At 39.1% G+C, this 17,083-nt stretch overlaps 1 protein-coding gene across 1 annotated transcript in view; it reads left to right on the forward strand.

The window, feature by feature from the left end:
- LOC143909442 (RNA-binding protein MEX3A) overlaps nucleotides 1-17,083 on the forward strand; it is a 47,578-nt gene that overhangs the window by 29,465 nt on the left and 1,030 nt on the right. Inside the window, exon 2 of the mRNA XM_077427437.1 lies at nucleotides 16,050-17,083. This exon is cut by the window's right edge and continues 1,030 nt beyond it. Coding sequence (XP_077283563.1) covers nucleotides 16,050-16,972 — 923 coding nt within the window. The 3' untranslated portion in view covers nucleotides 16,973-17,083. The remainder of the gene's footprint in view (nucleotides 1-16,049) is intronic.

Below are 17,083 nucleotides of genomic sequence, written 5' to 3' on the forward strand. Positions count from 1 at the left end.
CTATACCAGGAACCGTTGCAATCGAATTAAGTCTAATTCTGGATCGTCTGTGAATTTGAATGAGTAATTTTCATCAGGGATTGTCATATTTGAGATAAGCTGTGCCAATCGTTCTATCAATGATACGAAAACGAGAGTGGCGGTACACGAGCAAAAGCTCCAGTCGGGAGGATGAGGAGGAGGGCGGGCATCTTTAGGCTGCAAACTCGTTCGTTCGGCTTCGTTGTTGAGGCCCAAGCGACTGTGTCACGCTGAAGAATGCGACCGGTTGGGTTTTTTGTTGAGACCAGACGAGGGCGGCCCGAACCGACCCCGTCGTCCGCTGCATCCAATGCACGTCAGCTCCGTTGCAAGCTGCAAAGATGCGTTTCTTGCCCGAGATCGCCAGTAACCTCCAACTGGCTCAGTCTCCTTGTCCAACTTTATCATGATTCCATGAACACATCACGACGTTGCAGCTTCCAAGAGCATCATATGCATAATTGACATCACCGGGAAACATCGTCGTCAATCAGGAAAATGCCTAAAACGTCTACTATGAAATCCAAATGTTTAAATTTTCTGAAAGAATTTGCGGTTTAACATGATTGAACTTGACTTACTGATTGCTCGTGAACTATGGTGTAAGTGATTTGATCATATGCATCTCTTATTACCGCAATTGATTCACTGAATTCACTCAGCATTCACGAGTGTTTCATCAACACGTGTTAGCAAGTCGAGGAAGTTTGGTTAGAGTAAATGAAATGTAGGATTGTTTTTATTGACATTGTATTTGCGACTGTTTTGTAAATGAAAAATTAAGTGTGTATGAAAGTTTGTTGTCATTTGGTCAATACTGAATGAGAGAAGTTGCTGATGATTATTTCTTGATCTAGAAATTGAGAAAGGGATCGTGGGGGTGTTTTGTTTCATTCGATATTTCAACGATAGCTTGTTCAAAGCCAATTAATCGAAGGATTAAATTCGACATCGAACTTTAATTGTTTAGACAGCATATAGTAGATTTATATTTAACTATATATGTACATACGTAAATTATATAAACTAATTAACAGGCTGAAAGTTATAGTATATATTGTTATTTCTTTGAGAAATTTTTGTTACAAACCAATTAGTGAAATTCCTTTAGCATCTGAATTGTTTTCAGAAACTTTTTTGAATTGCGATTTGATTGGGACATTGAGACCTGGGGACCATTGGGACCTTTTAGGTTGCAAGGTTGAATCAATGAATTTAAGCTTATGGAAAAAAAGTTTGATAGTATCATCGCTCATGAATATCAATGAACAAATAGTTACGATAAACGGGTTGTTCTAATCCTAGCAGTCGCTTTAGAGATGTGGTGGCGTTTAGGGACGTAAATCCGGATTAACGTCGCGGATAGCACGCGACTTTTTTCACGTCACGTTTTTTTGAAGAGAGCAACAGGTTGAAAAATAAAATGTAACGGCATCAGTCGTAGATGATACAAGTATCTGATATCCTATTTTGATATTTTTTATCCATTCAATTCGATTTTAAACAACTAGGCGTGTCTCACCAACAATTGATATCCTATTCTTGGCCGAGTTGCAGGAAATGGAAGGAGTAGTCGTCGACCGCAATAAATATATCTCTCGCTTATCGAATTGGGTCACTTTTGCCAGTCTGCTGTAGAAAATGTCTCTCGCCAACACCTACCATTGTGCACACACTGCTTTCGTATGCGGTCACTCATCTCTCAGCAGAAAAATGACTCGGAATAGCATTTTTCCAAGATTCAGGATTCTCGATTGCGTCATCGGGGCCCTCGTCGGATCTTCCAGATAACAATCTTCTTGTTGTTGTTTAGTTGAGTTTTGATATCGCCTCGTGACACGCCGGTCATGTTCGCCTTGGGACGGTTCGTTCACCACGCTCCGTCAGTACGAATTCACGTCCATTTTGTGCGAATAATATATTTTTCAGGAAGTGAATGTTCAATATTGATTATAAGCCTCTGTGGATTCTGGTATTCGATTATTTGAATTTGCTGACGTAGTTTAGAATTGTTGCTCTTAAATTTACGACTTGTTTTTAAAGCAACATCTTTCATTGAAAATTAACACTACTTATACCTCAACATGTTGCATGTTATTTTATCAAATTCCACGTCACTTCTGTTAATTGAATATACTGAATGAATATAATATATATTATATTCATTCACCCAATTTACTGAGATACTGATGACCATCGTTTTTAAATCTAAAATACAACATTGCCTTAAAAAAATCTTTGTTTTGTTTTGCCAATGATGACTTACGGATGTGAAACTAGTATGGACATTGAACGCCAAAATGTTACCCAATGCATTCAAATAAGTCATGGAACGCTGTTTGCTCAGCATATCGAGGAGAGAAGAAACGGAATACGTTGGTCGCCGAGAGGATTCCCGGTCCCTGGGAAAAATAATTCCTGGACCTGTGACAAACTTAAAAAAATAAAAAAATCTCGTATATATATTATGTATGGAGTGTTATGGTTGAGTTGCGTAAAACAGAGACGAAAGAAAGCGTGGAGACCTTCATCCAGCAGTATGATTTTGTTGCAGATATGATTTTGTTGCAGAATACTTACTTCTCAAATTTGTACAATATACAAATTTGGTATTTTTGTTACTTTTTTCAAATCGTTGAAAATATTCATTACATTTGTATACATACTTATTCAAGGTTATATTGCAAATCAGCAATGCAAAAGTGCAATGTATGTATATCAATTACATACATATCAGGATGTTGTGACCGTGGAGTGATAGCGACGGATGACCTCGTTTTCTTATTTCTGATAAATCCTTCGACCTTTGGCAAGGTTTCGATCGTTAAATCCACCGACGAGAAGACGCAGATTGCGAAAATTTAAACTTCAGTCGGCTGTGCGGGTATTAAACGTTCAAGTCTTCGTTTCGTTGACCTCGCCGAAATTGTCCCCGAACTCACGTTATATTATCTGGGCTCTTTTCACTCGACTTTCTTTTAACGACTCTTCGGATACGCCGCCTCACTGCAGACAATGTTCAGGGCCGTGCCGCAGTTAGTCATCAGGGGAGGTGTTCCCCGGGCGCCGCGCCCACGTCAGAAACACCGACTAGTAAATTCGCATTTTAGTGAAACATTGCTACAACATAATAAACATATGTAGAATAAATACATATGTATGTCAAAAAATACGAAAAAAAACTTGTAATTAAGGAAGTAGCAAAATTAAGTCTTAGTAAAACTTTGTTTCTTCACATGTTGCACGTTAAATTGTATACCTGTTGGTTGACTTGTTTTCCTTTTGATTTCGTTCAACATTCATTGAACGTACAATTTGCTTCCGTGCTCTTCTTATTTCTCCTTCTATACCAAGTAAGCGTTTCTATCGTATCATATATATAATATTCATCTTCGAGTTTGATTTATTTATTAGGGACAGACAGGTTTAGTGCGAAAAATATGTACATTGGTGGATTTTAAAATTTAAACAATCATGGGAAAAAATATATCAAGGTTAGATTTTTATTCGCGTAAAGAATCTGTGTAGAATTAGCGCTATTAAGATGTATGATAGAGATTTTTAATTTTTTATGAGATTTTAATTTTTCTCAAACATTTTCATTAAAAAAACTTGCCTAAAAACTGGTCGCGTTTTTGAGATCGGTTTGCGAATATATAAAAAAAAAGTTTTATGTCGGACGACAATGGGCTTACGCTGCTTTTCTCCCTATATTTTACGACTGTATTGACATTAGTCTTCATTTTTTTCATATACATACATATATTTGCACTCCGGCCGACTCGGTACAGTTCCTTTTCTGCAAATTCGGTCGACTCTCCATGGCAAAACCATTCGCCCCTCACAATTGAGCTATACCTATGTCCGTTTCACGCTTTATCTGTTTGTGTCTTGGGAATATGCGTATTATGGGCATGTATAAAAAATACTAAAATATCGCAATACAAATTTTTTGAAATTACAATTTTTTTTTAACTTGTGAGATGATTTAATCTTAATTTAACCCGAATTCGAATATGCGAATGAATTGCAAATTCGAATATGACAATGATTTTTGTTAATTTGTTCTCGTTTATGAGCGTTTAAAAAGATGCTAAATATGACAATCTACATAGTATTAACTCCAAAATCTAGTATTGCTGTTCCATAAGCGCTTTTTTTACGATATTTGGGCAGTTTTCTGTACGGCAATTTTCATGTGCGACGGATTTTCGTGTGATTGGAGAACCACGCGAGCGATTTTCGTAACGGCGCTTATCCTGGAAGCGATTCACATTTGGGATGAATCATCGAAACCGTTCATACATGCGTCACAACGACATTGTGCAGTTTTTTAGACTGCACCTGCACCTACTTACTGGTATTACATAAATACACATTTGCTATCCGCTTTACGCAATATCGATCTGAAGAGTATCGAATCTTTACGGCGATCTCGATTAATCAAAATAAATATGTGCACCAACAGGAAAATAGCAAGAACAAAAAACAGCAGAATCGATTAACTCCTCCATATCGTATTCACGGTGCGCGTCTGATTTTCGACAGAGGAAGTTGTTCGCAATGTTTAATAATGTTATTGCGGAGATTCGCAAAAGGCGCCACGCCACGAGTACCAACATACTGACCTCGAACCGGAGTAACGAACTTATGGCCGGGCAGTTTAATCAAATCGATCATTCTCAAAATGTCCTTGATTCGAGCAGGCATCAAACGGACAGTCGAATTTGCGCACACGCGCGCGCAAATAGAACCGTATTATTTTAGGGTTGGCTGCCCTTTGCTACAGTGGCGCCACGCTGCGTCGAGCGATCTCAGGCATCGCTCGTGCAAAACTTGTGTGTATACTCTCCAATACGTGTAAAACATGCGCGTAAAAAGCGGATTGTTTATTTATGTATTTTTTCCGTTGATTGGGATCGCGTGGGTGCGCCTGTGACGTTTGCCGCTCGGCCAAGTGTGAATGAACCGTTCACAATAATAATAGACGGTCCGCGGGAGTGCATCATCATCGTCTCAGATGGGTCGTCTGCATCGATTGCATTTTGGCTTCCTGTTCGTCGAACCATTCGCCGATTCGAAGTTTGCTGAGATCATATCCCTCCCCCTCCCCCTCCCTTAGTTGATTTTCTTTTGGGTACCATTTACTGGGACGGAAAATTAGCTTTGTTTCCAGACAAATAAGGTATTGATCACGACAATATGCAAATGACCATCTCTAAAACATTTCGCCCGGCAAATCAAACTTCAAATAGGTTTCCAGTTAACAATTAATTTTTTTCCAGTAACAAATAAATACCGACCGTAAAAACCTAATCTTAAATGAATCCAACCTTAACTTAACCTAACCTTAAAAAAATAAGTGTTGGCTGCGATATTACGATGTGTTTGGATGGATATTACGATGTGTGGACCATGAAGAGAGTGGAAATGGACAGGAGCGGGGCGACGCGCTATCATACAACTGTAAATAACTATAATTTCATTGATATGAAAATGTAACTAGTTATGATTTAACTGAAACGTCAAATTTAATTTTTGTTACTGGCAACCCATTGTTTTGCCGGGCGAACCCCGATTGGGTCGTGCGAGCTATTTTAGGGATGTAGTTTAGTTTACAGCCGTGTAGTGTAGTTTTGTTTACAGCCGTGCCAAAAATATTGTTCCTTTTATTTCTTTCGGGTTTTCTTCTCGTTTTGGTGCTGCTTATCTTTTGAGATGTTGCACTGTCGTGTATTTCGATCCACTTGCTAGGCTGATTTATTGTTGAGGATTGTGAGGACTATTCCGGAACGGAAACTGCCATGCATGCTTATAAATCACTCAATTATGTGCGATTACCGAGAGTTATCTATTCTGGAAAGCTTTCATAAAATGTTTTTATGTGGTCGTTGGAATAATAAGCATTTCAGTTATTCGTAGAAATTTATGGGTCGTACTTAGAATTATGTATGTATTTGATTTTGTCATGTGGTCGGATGTCACCGATATGTCTTCGGCACACTTGACAGCAGAACCTATTGATTTCCAATAAGAACTTACTTTTTTCATATTTTTTAATATATATAATTATAGCCTTCGGCGATTTTTTTCTTGTATATATATTAAACCGAATCAAAGATGAGGTTTATCAGTTTGATTTAGAAGGATTAATTTTTCAGTAGGGTACAATATTACTTTAGGGAATGGATAGACCTAAAAATAGCATTTGGGACTAAAAATACCATTAGACACAGTGGTACGCGGTATTTTTTTTAGATTTCTTCGCACAAACTAGCGAATTCGAGATGCTGAAAAATTTGCAAGAAATAAATAGGTTTTGCATATTTGTTTCAACGAAAAACTCTGATAAGAAACCTGGATTGACCTGTAGTCACGTCCAAGGTCTGGCTTGCAGCACCCGACAGAGATTGAACTTGTGACCACTTGTTTTGAAAGCCTACTATTTTTTTTTTTAAGTTTATTATTCATCTATGCTGCTGGTTAATTTAGGTTTGATAGTGATCGATAACGGTGATAGAGATAATTTAGGAAAAACTTATTGAATCGTACGAATTAGCAATGAAATGAAGATACACCCAGCACAGATGGAAACCACGAGCACGTCCATGCCGTGCGATTCAGTGTGTTTTTACCATTATTGTCCTAACATGATATATTACAAGTCACATAATTGTTAACATTGTTATTTGCTCCAATGAAAGTCAATTCGTGTCACAAACGGTAATTTACACGAATGACTGACGATGGGCATTATCCGAGAAATTGTTTTCATTCTGTCTGCTGAATGTGTGCCCACATTCGAAGGTTGTCTTCTCAACATCTTTTATGATTGAGCCGCGTGCACCCAAGCCTCACATATATGTAAGTATGTATATAGAGGTCCATCGGCTTGGACCTGGCAAAAAGTAGCATTCGAAGGGTACCTCGACAATGGTGATGGTCTGTGTTCAGCTCGCTGAGAATGCAGCCGAGGTGACGTTTCGGCGCCGCATACTTTGCCGTTCTCACTCGGGTCTTCAAACCCTCGACATTTAACTGTGGCTATTTGTGTGTGGCTTCGGACGCAGGGGAGGCGAAGCGAGGGGCCGCGGCGGCAAGCCCCAATATAGAAACGGAACGAACGAGCACCCAAAAGAGAAATGGGAAAGGGGGAGAGGGGGAGGTGGGAAAGTCGCAGAAGACAATTTGTCGAACGCGCCAAATTCAAAACCCCTGTCTCACTGTAGAATCAATGATATTATACCACTTTTCCAGCACATGTTCATATGTAGATGTTCCAAAATTCAGGTAAATTTTTATAAGATAAGGTAACCGCTGTGTAAATAAATCCAGACTAGAGATATCATACCGTTTTCGAGCATCAGGGGGAAATTACTGTAACATCGGTGCTTGCCATACTTACATACTTTTAATAAAAAAGCGGTTGTATCATACAACTGTCGTATACAAGAAAATTATAAAATAATACATATATGTAATCATATAAAAACGGACGGGATTTTTGTATGTGGCGAGTGCATCGACAAGTATGGAAATTTCAAAAAATTAATTTTAGAATTCATAAAAGTTTGATTCCGATTCCTATTACGACGGCAATTCTTATTATTATTATTGACTCAATTCACAAATTTTTATTACTTCTTTTAATTCGTTATGTCCGGAAAGGTCTCGGAAAAGCAGAATAAACGTATTACAAGCCACCAGTATTATTAAATATTGTTAAACGCAAATCATTATATTTAATGTTTCAATGAAGAAAAGTGGACTCATGCCACTTCCAAATATAACGGCTCATAACTTTATTTTAATGCATGTACATTTCTTTGTATGTACATGTCTTTTTTCGAAACTACCCGTTGAAATGTCACAGGCACAACGTTAATCATATATGTACATGTATTCTTTACATTTTCTTGAGCTTGTACTATTAAATTATCTGTCGTATTTTTACTTACCTCTTATTGTCACTTCAAATTATAGAAGACATGATTCTGTGGTAGGCTAATATATATTTTGGGGTAGTGCCCCCAAAAAAGTTATAAAACCTCTTATGAGCATTACGTCTCCTTCACTAAAAAAGCAATTTTCTAATTTTTCCCACTTTTCTTTATTTATTTTTCAAGAATTATTCATATTTGCGGTAGTATTATTACTTCTAAATTGGTTTCCACCGACATTAAATTAGTACAAATTATATATCGCACCCCTACGCTATGAATACTCTCACTTACGCACCTCCTACGCTCAAATTTAATATTGGTTTGTGACGATATCATCCATCATCATGGTTGTTCATTATTATTTCACAAGTGTTCACTTTCGGAAGAGGTATAGTCGAGTGGATCGATAGCTCGGCCAAAGCGTGAATGTGCCACTGGGACAAATTTATCTTGTTTTAGCCTCTTCGTGTACCAGCTGCTTACGAAGTAATTATCTAAATTTTAATGGTCGCTTTAAATTTTCCGAATTTTCATGTGAAAATCTATCTATTACTTGCATATTATGTACCCGGTCTAAGATTATCTTGCGCGAGAGAATACTTTCAAGAGAGACTTCAAGCTCAACTTGACTTGTAGGCTGGTAGTTCAATTGTCAGTATCCAAATCGATTCGTCCGTTACACGCGCGTTGTAATAAACCGTCATCTGGTACAAATGTACGACAGCTGTTTCCTTAGTTCAATTTCCGTCGGTTGGTTCACCACTACCTGCCGTTAAAAAACCGTCAAACATCGTTTACATGGCAATGCGTGTATGCGCATGTACTTTCGTTTCAATGTTGGCCTTCGAATGTTTCATTATTCCACATTGATTTTGGGTATTGGAATCATCCGATATAAGAGGGATGCCAATTTTTGTCACTAAAAATAAAAAGGTAATATAGCCATGGTAATTGACAAAATTTACCTGCGGCGTATGTTGGGATTTAGATTTATTCAATGTAGTTTGTAAAATTCTGTATTTATTATTGGTTTCTTAGTATCTTCATTTACACAATGCTAGCGATTCATATTATTCAACCCAAGGTCGTCCGACACGATCAACTTTGATAAGTCATATCTATTCTTTGTGGTTACTCGACAGCTGAACCCACTTCCTCTTAACGTAGCAGATGTTACTTTTTGACATTTTTTTTTTCGCTGTAAAGGAGTTCCTGCCAAAAATTAGTTTTCCTAACTACCGGTCTTTCCCGAGATGTCTCCCTCTTCCGTCAGATGGCTTCGTAAGCTATCCTCAGTTGGCGATGGGCACGGAGCCAAGACTACCAGTTGTTTTTGTTTACAAGAAAACGCAACGGTGCATCGTCTTGCCGCCGAGTTTCTGTGTCTTTTGTGACTTTTCATCCATTCAACGAAATAAACGTTCGTGAGCCACACTTCCATTTTGTTATTTTGTGTCTGTGCAACATCTACGTGTTCGTTTGATTCAATACAATCCGAAGTATAATACGAAGCTCTTTACCGATTCATATCAGGTGCTACTTTATTTAAACACGTTTTCAGACGGTCGAGTGAGCAACTTTTTCCAAAACCCGAGCAGGCTTTGGTGGTTATTTTTACTAACCTCTTCTTACTTTTTGCATGCATGTATTCGGTATTGAAAATTCGGATCGATAATTTATAAATACATGTACATATGTCTCGCTACTCCATTACATACAATTATATCAAGTTTAATCGAAGTGATACAAAAGGGGGGAACACATTAAAAATGTATGACTATTTACGCTAGAAATGACCCATTTTTAACACCCTTTGTGATCTGTCATGCACGGTGAAACAACTACTACTTTACTTTACTAACTAGAAAATTCCCGTTGAACGATATTATCTATTCACGAAGTTTCGATAGAAAATCTTTATTATTTACTAATTACATAGTTATGTACTTATGTACATATATATTTACTTTGAATGCGAGCTTTGTGTAACTGAATTCACAAACATTTCAATTATGTTATTATACACGCAGATATCTTAGATCTCAGAATTTCTCATACATATAATAGGACTAATTAATTATAGTGCCTTCGAGAAAGGTAATTAAGGATCCCTTGGTGGTTTTACTTCATTATATCAATTCCTACAGGAAAAGAAAATACGTATATACGTATGTAATACATCAATTTCTAATCTATTTTATTTGAAAATATGAGTAAAACATGTCAAATGGTCAACTTAAGCTAGAGGAATGGACGAAAGAAATGCTGGAATTGTACCCGAGACGATGTAAAGGCTGAAAGGAAATCAATAGAAGATGTAACCATCTTCTCAATAGAGGATGTAAATCAAGATAAATAGAAGATGTAACCATCTTCTTGATATGCCCAGGTTCACCACCAATTACTCATTGAACTGAAAATTTAAACTATGTCAAGATTGCACATACTTGGTAATGAATTGTCCATGATCGACATTTAATAAGTCATTCAATGTCAGCAGATGAAATCTGTTCTATTTAAAAACTTAAATAAAATATAGTTTATTTTTTTAGTTTGTTTGTGCATGTATGCATGCGTGTATGTATGTATGTGATTGTATGTACGTATATGTAGGTTTGTGTATGTATGTGTACATTATACTAATTTTATTGTAATTTATTGTTTTCTCTCTTGAACGTATAAATAAAAAAAGATTTAAAAAATAGTTTAGCAAGTGGACGCGTGTCGAAGGGGCCTTCATCCAGCAGTAGATAGTGAATGGCTGTAAATGATAATGAATGCATTATATATAAATAATACATAAATATGTTCAATATAAAACATTTACCTTTAAAAGATATCCTGGTAGTGGACCAAATTTTTAAGGTAGTCCAATTCGAAATGAAAACACTGCGTTTCGCGTTATACATAGAAGATTGATTTTTTTCGTATTCAATCCATGTATCCAGTTTGGTTGTTCCACTGTATTCTGTAAATGTATTCGTTTTACCTAAATGTATTAGACATTTTTAGCGGAGGGTTCGTATGACCAGAGGCTTAATTGAATCGGTGATCAAAGCGACCGTTGAAATGCATCAGCCGTCGCTTGTCTGTGTTGTTGTCAAACGTCGGGGGCGGAGTATCGAGCGGAGGGCGCTCGCCCCCGCCCCCGCCCCCGCCCCCGCCAACAATGGCTGCAGGGTGCACCCGCGGGGGTCACTGCACCCGGACGCATCGATCCGGCGGAACCGACGCCGCCATCGCGGCTCGCACGTGTCTGCTCCCCTCAACCCACCCTTCTTAAGCCCTCGATGAGTCGTGGGAGGGAGACCCAGCCACCCCTCGACCGTCCGCCCACCCACCCACCCGTCAGGCGCACGCAACGCGACCGTTTTTCGGCGCGTATCTTTCGCGCGCCCCAATAATGCGCGGAGGTCGCATCTGGGCCGACGACCTCTCTGCCCGGACTTTGCTCTATTATATTCCGAACCCTCCTTTTCCCTTTTTGCCCTGCACACAAATTTGCCCTGCCCTGCACACCCTTCGTCCCATTCTCCTGTCCTCCCACTCCCGGATTCTATTCGACTAGCCGCGCGTGCGAAAAGCCTTAAAATACGACGCGCCGTTAAAAGTTCATTTCTCAGTATTGGATTTTTATAGAAAGTCGTAATATTTCCGAACACTGCACTTTTAACCAAGATAAGGGTTGATAGGGAATTGGATTATCCGGTATTGGATTATCTCGTGCAAAATTGAAAATATTGTCAATTTACAAAATCGGCTCTTTATTCTTCCTAAATCAATACATATGTGTATACATTGAAAACATGCTGTCAGTTTAGATGCACCGATTGAAAGGAAGGACTGAGGACTATTCAATTTGTGAAAAATATTGACATTGCTTTCAGGAATCGAACGGTCCATATTTTGATCAATTGTTTGATAAATTTGCCTTTTGATGTAATTTAACTTTATACACTGAAGTAGATTTCCAAAATCTTTTGTTGGGGTAGAAGGATAATAAAGAAGTATCAGTGGTAAATGGTATTTGGAATACGAATTCCCTAAAATGCCAGTGAAAGTACTTTATCTATGAAATCATCGTAGGTAAACACGCTTATTTCGCTTGATGGAATGAACTATGGTATTGTTATTATATTTATCTCTCGCCTAACGATAAAAGTCTGAACAATAGCAATTTTTTCTTGTAACCTACATTTAAATACATATGTATGTATGTACAAAGCTTTACAAATATTTTTTTACTAATTTTAAATCCTATTTTAGAATTTATTCAATAAGCATAAAGTTAATTTCTGATTTTTTGCAATATGGCAATATTTGGCACTGTTGAATATGGGTCTACCTCACGGGACCGAAAGTGAAATGGTCGAAAAAGCAAATATCGGAAAGCAAAGATCGAAAATCGAAAGATCAAAAAAAAGGGTGCATGGTAAACGGTACTATGTATATATAATATACATATATCAGTGGCATGCGGTGAAATTATCTCTCTTTTTGTCATATAGCCTTGTTTAATGTGCGCGTGCAGGATACGGGAGGAAATGCCTGTTCCTCTTGTTCCTGTTGTATCCTGCTCGCGCAAATTAAGTGAGGATGTACGACGGGGTGAGAGAGACTTTTACCGCACGCCACTGATATATAACCGTTTTCCATATGTATGCATGATAAACGAATATTTTTGACTTTCTCACGGTCACCCTTCATTTTCATTTTCCTCCTCAAAAGTTATTTTTTTAGTGGTAAACTAACCCAATTCTCCTCTGTAGGAAATTGTATGGATGATTTGTTCCACGATAATCACTTCCGCCATCTGGGCGATTTATCACGTCTTTGCAGTGACGCCCGAAAATGTGCAAATATTTTGATGGCCTTTTTGTTCTTCGAATTTCTTCTACGCTTGACTTAAATTTCATACCGAAACGACGAAATGTTCTTTCCTGGAATGCTTGTATGAATGAACGTGTACATATATATATTTCAAAATTCGTCACGTACTAAGATGTATTTATTACTTTGAAAAAAGAACTCGATATTTTTATTGTTTATTAATTGATGGTTATCGAGTTCACCATCTCGAAACTGAGCCAAACATCTCACTTTGACACAATTCAAAATTCATAGTATCAAATTTGCATATCGTTCATAAAATATATAATACATGGCAACGTTTCTACCTAGTCACCTTCTTGTAGGGATGTGCGATCCCCGGATGCGAGACCTCCCAACCCTCTGGAGGGCTCGTGCTAGCCACGTGTTACGATATCGACCCAAATTACAAGGTGCGGTGGTGGTGCCGACGCGTTGTAATTCCACTCGGCCCTTGGATTGTAAATGTAAAACGATTCATGCGTCCGTAGCGAAACCAACCCACCCACCCCCTAGTCAAACCGACACCCCCAACGTGAATTCTGTCATGCCACTCGTCGACGGGCGTATTCATGCTGGCACAACACAGACCGGTAAATGTTCGTAAACAGCAATACGAAATGTATTCTTCGTTTCGTTCGACACATTCATATGTTCCGTAATGTGTACGTGGCGTAGACGTAACTATTCATATATACAGCAGTACATGTCACCGTAATGCATCAAGGAAAACCGTTTTCTTTGGCCACTGGAAATATTCACGCACTTGGTCGTAGCAAGTGCACGCGCACTAAGGAAAGTGCGCATGCGCATATGAATATTTCGACGATACGACGCAAGCAATATGACGCCGTATCGTCGCGCTCTGTAATGTATATTGTAAACCAATTTTGCCTTGCACTCGACCAAAACAAATCTGAACGTACCGAAACGTGCGCTGCTGTATAGTATGAACTGAAGTAATCTTTTCCGTGCACTAAATTATGCCGTGTTGACGTATAATATATTTTAAATTACTTATTTTACACTAGTTGGTAGTGTTTTGGACTTTATGGGTTTCCGTAATGTGTATTTTGGTAGCGTGCAGTGGATCACGTATTGCCTTCTAAATATCCCTAGGAACCTGATTTTTTTATGGATTATGCTCAATGGAGCTCTCGTCGTATGTTAATATTCAATTGATGTAATGAGCTTTCTGAAATTGCTCTATTTTGAGTGGTTCGTGTGGCTTTTAAAAGTACTATTCATCACTGGAGAGTCCTTTGACGCCTGTAGCGCACTCTACCGTGAACACGCAGAAACATTTTTAAATTTCAGTTAACGTATGGTGAAAGCTCTATCTAAGCTTGAAGCTCATCGAATATTTATGGTGTTGGGTCTAAAATGTGCGCTATAAAATTATACTACACCCAGATCAGAAGACGTACCTTTCAATGTTGTATATGACGCTTTCAACCAAATTAATATTTACTGATTATTATATAATTTAATTTAAGGGACACATTTGTCGTAAATTGAATTCGGCTACTGTGGTATAATTTAATTTTGAAACTGTCGAACCGTGTTCTTGCGTAGACGCGAGTTAGTTGTTACCCTTGAGTGTAAATGCGTTAGTGTAATAATACGAATATCGATTGGTTTTAACGCTCGCAGTTTCATCCCCCTCGTATTTATGTGTCGACGATACAGTTGACATTAAGTGTTATATTTATATATGTGGATGAAAACAGGTGTTTATGTCGGCTTTTTGACGTACCAGCGTTCGCTGTTTCGCAGCAACGCTTGGCGTCTGTGGCGTCGTTGCCAGATTTTTGCCGCATTGGTCCGCAAAGCTCCCACCACCCGTTTTCCCATCCCCTTGTAAACACCCCGGTTGCCATGACTACGCCCAAAACCTCTTCCCAGCCCCCGCAGTACCGCGTGAGCTACTTTCCTGTACTATGTATTCATGTATGTCCTTATCAATTTTAAATTCGAAACGAATATATTTCAACATTGATTAATTTTTGATCCTTTTTAATGGCATCTTGTTACCGGTTGAAATTTTTAATTTTAAAGATTTTGAAGGCTTGAGCGGCCTTGGGCAGCCTATTTTTGGTGTGGGGGTAGTAGGGTGGTAGTCTGGGGATTAGGTATTGCGCCTCATGCTCGGGTCTCACGCTATATCGCTGACTGATATGTAAACGCTGTTGCCGACACGCTCGCCAACAGGCGTTTCATTTCAGTTTGGAATAACATAAAATTATTTGCGATCTTTTTTTTGTACTGCCTATCGAGAGAAATTGCAAATAGTTCAATTTTGAACATTTGCGATGTTAGAAAATCGATACAACGCATAACTAGAAACTCTTGAATGATTCATTTAATTCCCGGGATCGTTTCATCGATCAAACTCCAAGGCCTCTGTAAAATTTATTTTAATAACCTTGTAACGAATATGAAAAATAATAAAAACTAAAATATGACTAAATATGACAATGCATAATTAAACATCGGTATAATATAAGTGATATAATATTATTGGACAAAGGATATATAATAGAAATGGATCAATCAGTATGCAATTAGATTTTATCGGTAATTGCAGACAATTATTATTACTGTACTATTACGGAAAACTATTTAATGTTGTGGGAAGAAGTACAGATGGGTGAAAATTCGACACGCAATGTGTTGCGTATCAAATTTGGAGCATAAAATTTTAAATAGTGTTTAAATAGTGACTAAAAAAGTCATAAGAATGATTTTAAGAAGGCTTTCAAAATTCTTATTTGAAAAGCTTTTGGGTTCCCTAAATCTAAACGGCCCTCATGCACCGCATGGCCGTGCGGCATAGTAGTTACACCTAGTAGTTACACCTAGTAGTTACACCTAGTAGTACGCGCCTGTGCTGGCCATACCTTGGACTTGTGACCCCAAGGTCGATCGTTTCCTATTAGAGTTAGCCAATTTATCTGGGTTTCTGGGTTTAAGACGGTTTCAACAAATTGGCAATCCTGTCCCATTTTTCGCAAAATTTGATTTTCATATTTTAAATATGAAAAAACGTTCTTGATATTTAAAAATGTATCCATAGATGTCTCTATGATGGTAATGTTTGATGTATAACAATACGTATACCATATAGGCCGTGTTAATAAAATGGGTGTATATCTGTATAAATAAATATATATTTTGAAAGCACATATTAATGTTAATTTTCTTGTTTGTTCTCAGGTTGCAAAATAAAGGCGTTGCGCGCAAAGACCAACACATACATCAAAACACCAGTTCGTGGTGAGGAACCAGTGTTCGTCGTCACAGGCAGGAAAGAAGATGTAGGTCGTGCCAAAAGGGAAATCCTGTCAGCAGCCGAACACTTCAGCCAGATCAGAGCATCACGGCGCTCGTCAGCGGGAGCGCCTCCAGGACCACCAGCAGCAGCTCCAGGACATGTCACAGCACAGGTGCGTGTGCCATATCGCGTAGTCGGCCTCGTCGTGGGACCCAAAGGAGCCACGATTAAAAGAATCCAACAGCAGACCCACACGTACATTGTGACCCCGTCACGCGACAAGGAGCCAGTCTTCGAAGTCACAGGACTGCCGGAGAGCGTCGAAGCAGCAAGGAAAGAGATCGAAGCACACATCGCAGTGCGCACAGGAGCCGGAACAAATCCAAACGGAGTAGCAGTAGGAGCCGAAGACAACGAGGGCATGGGTACACTGTGTCACGAATTCAACGCATACTTGGGACGTTTGGAGACAACGCCAGCCGCACAGTCGTGCTCATCAGGAGCGTTCTCCTCGTCAGGATCCGTTTCTAGTGGATCGTCGGGATCTGGATCATGCGTGCCCGGTCTAGCGAGTATCTGGTCTCCAGCAGAGCGTGAACGCGATCGCGAAAGGGATGAAGGACTAGGGGATTCCCCCAGCTTCGAGAATCCAGCTGGAGTGTGGGCGTTTGCAGCGACGCGTCCATCGCCTAGCGGGTCGCCACGCGGCTGTGCAGTATGCACCGAAAGGGCAGTAACAGCAGCCCTTGTACCATGCGGCCACAATCTGTTCTGTTTGGAGTGTGCGAGTGGCTTGGCGAATCGTGCCATGGTATGCCCTGCATGTAGCACACCTGCCACAACCGCCATTCGTATCCGTTCCTAAGCGCGCCCGCCCACGCACAGCTTGAATAACGCTGCCCGCGCCAAACGTACTGCTCCGATGCCTTTTTCCTACCCCCCCAAATCCTGCCCTCTAATCCCCTTCGATATTGGG

The sequence above is a fragment of the Arctopsyche grandis genome, chromosome 1 (genome assembly GCF_051622035.1).
Source record: "Arctopsyche grandis isolate Sample6627 chromosome 1, ASM5162203v2, whole genome shotgun sequence".
NCBI lineage: Eukaryota > Metazoa > Arthropoda > Insecta > Trichoptera > Hydropsychidae > Arctopsyche > Arctopsyche grandis.